This window comes from Trachurus trachurus (assembly GCF_905171665.1).
Source record: "Trachurus trachurus genome assembly, chromosome: 14".
Taxonomy (NCBI): domain Eukaryota; kingdom Metazoa; phylum Chordata; class Actinopteri; order Carangiformes; family Carangidae; genus Trachurus; species Trachurus trachurus.
The window spans coordinates 10480294-10488697 of NC_139903.1; the positions used below are offsets into that span (position 1 = coordinate 10480294).

General features: G+C 38.8%; 1 protein-coding gene across 1 annotated transcript; it reads right to left on the bottom strand.

The window, feature by feature from the left end:
- Positions 1 to 135: 135 nt before the first annotated feature.
- On the bottom strand, positions 136 to 6936 carry vkorc1l1 (vitamin K epoxide reductase complex, subunit 1-like 1). Its single transcript, XM_083986353.1, has 3 exons — positions 6739 to 6936; positions 3444 to 3553; positions 136 to 1213 (listed from the first exon to the last, which is right to left on the bottom strand). Exons 1-3 carry the CDS (start codon positions 6927 to 6929, stop codon positions 987 to 989), a joined length of 528 nt encoding a protein of 175 aa, XP_083842479.1. The 5' UTR covers positions 6930 to 6936; the 3' UTR covers positions 136 to 986.
- Between the last annotated feature and the right edge of the window lie 1468 nt (positions 6937 to 8404).

The following is an 8404-nucleotide window of genomic DNA, read 5'->3' on the forward strand; positions in this document are numbered from 1 at the left end:
TCGCGAGGGCACATCTTCAGACTCCTCCACCTCCCTGTGACCTCCATCACATCGTTTTGTTCCAGATTGAACTGACGTTTTCTCCTGTTGGTCCCCCCCCGCCCCCCCCCCCCGCTCCATTTTCTTTTTCTTTCTTTTTTTTTTTTTTTACCTTAAAGGTTGTGTCAACACTAACTCACAATCTAGCCTGGAATATTGCTCAGCAGCTATTTACAGAATTGCAAAACAAACAACCTGACTGATCTACACACAATATCTCACATTGTCCCGTGTTTATTTTAGTGGTCCTCTTCAAAATAACAAAACCTACTACAAAGTGTAAACATGAAAAAAACAAAACAAAAAAAACAATTCTGTATAAATGTTAATCGTTTTTGTTCCCCCGCCCTGCCATTGAACTTTATCTGCTGCAAACTGTACGATAACCTTAACAAGTGTTTCTTTTTTTCTAATTGTGGGACCCATTATTCGGCTCCATGTTTTTAGTGCAGATCTGCTGTGCAGTAATAGGACCTTTCTAACCATTTCAAGTAAAACCCCTTTAACGTCCTGTTTTGTCTTCCATTCTGCGATCCTTTGTTCAAAAGAGAGCTGTCCTCAATCGTTCTGTATTGTGGCCTTCTGCCTCTGCTTGCTTGGGTTGTTGCATTTCCTCATACACTCACACACGCACACTCACACTCATGCACACACACGCACACATAGCCAGTCCCCTCCTTAAGTGAGTACAATGTTAAACAAGGTAAAAGAAATTAAAAGAAAAATCACCTTTCACTTACAAATCCTTCCATGTTTGCAATCAACATTGAGATGTCAGGCCCAACATTTAAGTTAAATTTCTTCATTTTTTTTGAACACACAGCAGAATAAACATTGTTTGGAAGCAAGGTCTCCTGGTGGCAAGTCAAATGTTCAGAGGTCACATTTCTTTTCTTTTTTTTTGTGTGTTGTTTGTTTGTCGTACTTTTCTTGCCGTTCTCGACAGCTTAGTCCTCCTTGGCCTGCAGCTGCTGCTTCCAGGCCTCGTTCAAGTAAACCAGTCGCTTGTAGTTGAGAATAAAGAGAATGAAGTTCAGCGCATATGTGGTGATGCAGATGACGCAGAAGTCCTTTAGGACAAAGTAGAGGATGTAGCCCAGGTAGAGCGAGCCCACCACCGATAAGATGGATGTCGTCATGAGAATAAGGGCGGCCATTGCACTGACAGTCATTCCTACGGTGAGAAACACAAACTAAGGCTTTTAGGAGAAAAAAAAAAAAGACACAACCTTGAAACAATCAGGCAACCTGATGAGTCTTCTGGCCTCAAACAGTTCTCTATTTATACGATCAGCCTCCTCGTGATGACATTCAGCCCAGACGCTGAATAGACTGGTCAGACTATTCTGTTGTCACATGAGCTGCAGTCATAGTTGTAAGGCCGCGTTTCCTCCCTGCTGGTGCTTGTGGTGACATTTCAACACGCTAGAGTTATTTCATCTACCTCGTCCTCCCTCTCTGACTTCAACAGTATGAGCCACGGTTGGTCCATACCTGAGAGGAAACTGTAATGTACTGGTTAAGTACCCAGTTCAACTTTTCCTTGTATTAATCCACTTGCCTCATGACCCCAAAGGGCATCAATAAACTGCATATGTGTGAGCGTGGTGACGTGACGACACATCTTGCTCACTGTGATCAATTAGAATATTTTTTTCACATTATAAATTTGTAAAAAAGTTTCTTAAAAAAATGAAAGCACAGTGTAAACCATGGGAAATAAAAACATATGATACACATCTGCTCTCTTCTAGGGTCTAGTTACACAAAAATATTTTCCATACAATGTTAAAGCTGATAAATGTCTCCATTGTAACAGATGTTTCCTGCAACTATTGATATCTCGGAGTGTATATTATTCCATTGTGGGGGCGATGTCAAAAATTAATGAGCAGGACTGGTTCATGGACACATTGTATTGTATTTAAGTTTTAATGATATCTAGATCAGTGTAATGAAGCAGTCTAATTAAATTTGCTGGATTATCCAAAGAGATATCATATATTCTATCACTGTCTGGTTGCAGTGTACAGTACAGGAGCAGCACAGATTGTCTTGGGAAAAGGTTCAACAAAACTGTTAATGTTATGTGCTTGTGAAAATTTGGGTCAACAGCGAAATCCTTTCCAACAATACTCCGCAGCTGTGTTCAGTGCCAGTGATCAGAATTTAGGGCCTTGGTGGTTATGCTGATTTTTGGAGCAACGCCTACTCACAAATATTGGACAGTCCCAAGGCTGTGAATAATCCAGGCTCTGAAAACTGGGTGGCGTTGACTTTAATATGGAAATCTTGACCCGCCGTTGCTGTTTGGCTTAACTGGGCAGCTATTGTGTCAGTCAAATGAGTGGTAACTACTGTGGCTAAAAGAACCTCTTGTTCTGTGCCAGCGCCAGGTGGCCAGGCAAGTCTTCAGACCACTCGGCAGGGAAACATGTCAACGCAGCATGACTGAGTCAGCAACACCATCACTGTAATCAGGGGAGGGGTGGCTATAGAGGAACCATCGAGTTACAACACATCATAACATAGGAAGAAATATGAAATAATGAATCAGACTGAGACAAGTACGGTATTACTATCTGGGCATCAAACTTAAAGCAGAATGTAGCTTCAGCAAAACAAGGCCTGTTTATCACTGGACTAATATATAATTTCTACATTAGATATTAATCAATTAAAGCGTGTCCAAGAAAATTTCCGATAAATAGTAATGAAAAAGTAATGTTGTGACAGTTTGTATAAATAAAATTCAAGCTTTATCCCCACACTATAGAGCCTACCCATGACCGGTATATACGTTTAGTGATGGGGCCATTCAATAATATAATAATAATAATGATAATAATACATATTATTTGTTGGCGCCTTTCAAGGCACTCAAGGTCGCCTTACACATAGATAACATTAGAACAGTACAGTAGCAAAATATACAAATAATAAATATACAAATAGCAAACAAGCAGAACATACAGGTGGCTAAACGGATGGATGAACTATTGGGATTAAAGGGAGTAGGCAGTTTTGAAGAGGTGTGTCTTAAGGTGTGACTTGAAGGTATTATGTATTCTTCTATGTTAAATATATCATGAAATTCCACCTACGGAAATTTCCTTGGACACACTTTAATTAAGATTTTGGTCTGAAGAACACAAGATGTCGACTGTAGTTCAGCAGGGTGAGCTTCAAAGTGAGTCAGCCTCTCACCTAACTATATAATCATATTCATACATGGCATAATGTGATGCCAACAACGTCATGTGAGTCAGGTTTAGTCAAATATAGCCCTGACAGAGAAAAGGCCAAGTACTGAGTCAGCACTAAATACCAGTGCAATAGCTGGGGAGATTTGTGACTTGAATTTGCAATACTAACAGATTACTCAGGATAAAATGGCTTCTTACCTAGTAGGAGCTGAAAGGCATAAAAGACAATCCCATAGACACTGTTGGGTTGGTTCAGTGCACTGTCATTTCCAAAAATTGAGCCCAAGAGTCCAAATCCTCGACCCCACCTAACAGGACAGCAAGATAAAAAATGTTTTAAAAAGAGCAAAGAGGAAAGAAGTTACAACTTTATTGCAGAAATGTATTGGAAAAGTGCAGCTGAAGGTTTATAGCTGAGTACTATCAAATCCCAATGAGTCATACTGAATGATTCAAAATGAAAAAAAAACTGACAGCAACCAGATTGAAGGCCAAATGATAAAATACTTCCTTGAAATACTTCCCAAGTTTTTAGAAGAACCTGAAATACCAGGTTGGTGAGGTTTGGCCTGGATAGACAAATGACTATTTACAGACAACCGTTTTTGTGTACAACTGATGAACAAGAGCTCAAATGACTTGTTATTTACTCTCGACGTGTTACTTTGTCTAAAGATGTTGACTCACAAAACAAACTCTTTCTCTGAATCCAAACTAATACAATGATGAGTTACAATGATATAAAACTATGAAAAGTATCAAATCACTCAGCAGAGAGAGAACCGACCACAAGGGAAAGTTTTGCTAGTTCTCAATGTATTGAAATAGCCGGTGGATCAATTGAGAAATTGATGAAGACAGTTCACAGTGATGGATTGGCAAGTCGCTAATATATATGTGCCAGATTCAACCAATCTAGACAAAACGAATGCTAACTAACACTGCTATTACTGCGACCTGAATAATCACACACATGAATCCAGTGTTGACACCATAACTGCTTGACTCTCTTATTTAGGAAGTCTTTAGTGTCGTCTCAAGTGGGTGACATTTAATTTGTCTGTTTGAGTGGTGAAACGACTGTGATACCAAGTTAATTATTCTCTCTTGACACCACCTGTTAATGCCATTGCTGTGTGTCACACTGATAGTTTTCAACCAGGCAACACACATGAGGTCTCATATTCCACTTAGTTCTTCTGATAAAACTGAAAGCTTTTGTCCGACTGTTTGTCTGAAGTTTTGTTGCAACACATTTGTATGTTTTTTCAAGGAAAAACACAGCAGAGTACAAGACAGAAGATTTACATTGATGTAATTTCTAGTATAAGATAACATATCGAAAGTGAATGTAATTAGTGAATGAGAGGATGTCCAATAAATCAATGAGCAAGGTCCAGAGTTTCATCATAGTAAGAAGATGATTTGAAACTACCTGAACACACACTGATCATAGTTATTTATGTAAAGCAGCTAATGTAGGTGTAACACTATACACTATGTTTGTTATATTGTTATTATTTTAAAGTGAAGACTGCAATTAATTCAGTATGAATTTGTAAAAAAAAGTTTCCATGTCTAATGTTAGGTTACACAGCAGCAAGAGCATGCAGATAAGAAAGTTGGTTCCACTAACTCAATAACTTTAATTTCCTCTCATTTACCGCAAAAACATGTTGTATTGTTCCTCAGAGTAACTGTCTTAAGAACCACAATCAACCTCTAAATTGAATTCAATCAAATATTTGGTAGGAATAGTTGTAAAACTTAGGAATGCTACAAGTTTAAAAGCCACAATACAAGCAAAAAAAAAAGAAAAAACAAGATGATGTGATAGTATCTCTTGGCGTCTGATGATTATCAACCTCATTTCATTTACCAATTTGTGCTATCTTAGTCTTCTTGCACGTACTAAATAACAATTTCAAGCTTATCAATTAACTAACTACATAACTTACTACAACAGACATTCAGGCTAATGTTTCATGCTTTATCTCAAACACTTGAGGAGACATGCAGAAAATATTCAAAACAAATAGAATAAAGCAGCATTGCCAAACATAGGATATTATCTGTGTCCCATGAGAGATAAAGACTGGTGCAAACCAGGACTGTTTAGATTTAGCCTAACTCTTCTAACTTTTATGATTCCTTTTGAAATCAGTCCCTTTAAATACAAAACTACTCTAATGGTTAACACCTTATACTTTGGGTGACAAGATTGACGGTGACACTCTTACATGCAATTCATCCACTCATTGAACAAATATGTAATAAGTCCTAAACAGGTCACATTCCTGCTCTATACGTACGTGTTCAAGACCTGCACAGACCTATTCATTCGGCGACTTTTAAGAGGCGAGATCCACTTTATTCAGTTATAGCTGCAGGCCCACGGTGCAGCTGGCATCACCGCAAATTCAGTTATTAAAAGGCTTAATACAAAATCTGAATGTGAATCAAAGTGAAGTGATAGTGTAAATCAAAAAAAACCTCCAGCAGCAGCAGCTTTATCTGTGCAGCTGGACCAACTTCTCAATATGTGATGGTTAAGCTGCAGAGAAACTTTCATTCAGGTTTAGCTCACAATGTTACAGGTCCCTCCATTGACCTCTGGAGCAGCAGCCACAGTATGTACAGTATGTATGTATGTATGCACTGTCCCTTTAGGTAAGAGCCAGGGTGTAGTAGGATTTAACCCCTTGGACTCAATGACTGCCAGTCTGCCAGCCAGTGCCTTAGCTTTTGCAGTGCAAGTGACATTAGCATGACAGCTAATGACAGCAGCATGACAGCTCCAGTGAGCTGCAGGCTGGCTGGTTTTTAAAAAAGTTACATTACCGCCTCAGAAACTATCAACATTAACACCAAACCACTTCAGTAAACTGTGGTTTAGGTTTAGGTCTGCGGAATGAATGAATGAATGAATGAAATGAATGAATGGCTTCATCCAGTTAACCAACACACACACACACATAATATCGTCAGTCTGGGCGAGCTACCTTTTGTAACTTTTGTGCTCAAGTTGCTGTGTTACAGATGTTTTTTATCCTTACACACACTCGTAAATAAAAACCAAACGGGGCCAAATCAACGTAAGCAATCAGCTACGATATGACTGCCTCATAATTTAAAACTCTGCTGCTGACGGCTGATAGCTAACAGGCTAAAGAAATGTACAGTAACATGGGTTAGGGGGTTAGCTCACGGTTAGCCACGTTAGCTTCGCCGAGCTAACTGGATAGCGGGTGGCTGGCTGGTTGCTGCTGCTGCTGCTTATTAAATGACACACCAACTAACAGCTTAACTTGTCCCACACAAACTATTCCAACTTGCATCCAGCTCACAGCATGTTATGTATGCATGTTTGTATGTAGTTATGGTTAGCAAAGGGAGGGGGCAGCCGGGTAGCCCTTCCCCAGATTGCCACAATAGCAGCCCCAGCTTCATCATTGAGCGCCACTGTCGGCGCTCTTTGCTGAATTCAAATTACCTTGAGCTGAACACTTTTGAACAGCTGATGGAGCTGCTGACGTCGCACATCGCCGTGTAACTCGGATCCCGAGCCTTTTCCCTCTCGACGTGAAAAGCATAAAGAGACAATAATATGCCTAAGAGGCACACGAGGAGCCTGGCTATTCTTTCCCACCGAGGGGTGGACACTCTCAGGACGGGCGCCGCCATCACTCTCTGCTGGCCTAGGCTGGAGACACGCACGCAAACATACGCAGCGAGTTCGCCGCCTGTGAGACAGACAGACGGAGCAGCGACGTGGAAAAGCGTCAGGACGTGCCACACCGTGAGGGGCGGGGCTGGCCGCTCAGCTGAGGAACAAGAACAACCAACAGGGGCACTGAATTTGATAAAATTATACATAAAATGTATCCAGCAAAAAAACAAAACAATAGAGAGATTTAAACTTGATATTGAATACTCATGTGATTTCTGTGGCTTGTATGAATCTATTGCACATTTATTTTTTCACTTGAATGTACACAATGTTATTGAAAAGAAAACTGGACATTCAGTACATCTGCATGAAAGGGACATTTTTCTTTACTTTGAAAACAAATATACACAAAAAGAAATGGACTGACAGCAAACCAAATTTTACACTTTTTTTTTTAAAGGAAATGTATCAATACAGCACCCACATAAATGGACAAGAAATGCCAAAGGCTTTAAAAACAAACGTTATTTTGGATAATATTTTTTATATTAATATGATTTTCAATGCATTTTTTATACATACTACTTATATACTCTCTGTATATTTATACTTTTATTTCTTTCTCTTCCCCTGGCTCAACGGTATTGTATAAAGTTTATTTTTTTAAAGACACTGAATTTAATAAAGAAACTAAAATTCCCAGTTTTACTCGATTAATTTGTTAATTATTTTAAAAAAATATATATATATACATAGGCTACACAAAGCCACATTTTCTGGAAATCTCCTCTATAGCCTATGTGATTGTGAAAATTAAAAAGCTGTATGATGTAAGCTTTAGAAAATATTCATTGAATACGTATTTCTTTTTCTCTCTCTGTCTTGTTGTCACCATTAAACCCCCTAACTGTCTATGATTGTATGTTTGTGTTGTATACACTTATCCTTGTCTGTATTCATCCATGTGTATACTTCTGTGTCTTCTGAGCAGGAAAAAAAAAGAGGAAAGGAACAACAGTTGGGAGACTGAATTTGATAAAGAAACAAAAATTCCCAATTTTACTTGATTAATTTGTTAATTATTTTATCCTAATTTTACATACACAAATCTAAATTTTCAGGTAAGGACTCAAATTTTCTGGAAATCCTATCTACTATATGTGATTGTGAAAATTAAAAAGCTGTTAGAAACATATGATCTTTGTGAGCTTTACAAAATATTCACTGAATACGTTTTTTTTTTTTCTCTCTTAAAGCAGATATCAGTGGAATGTTTTTGTTAATATAAGTCCTAAATAGTCCTATTTTCCGTCAGCAATCACTTACATGAAGTATTTCAGCCTAAACACGAGTCTCTCCGTCACTCTGCTCTGCTGTAACCCGAGGAGAAAATTTTCCTTGTGGGATACAAGTGTTATCCAATGAGGAGAGAGAACGGCATGAAGGGCTGTGTGTGCAGCCAAGGGATGCGCGTGAATGTGGTGACGTA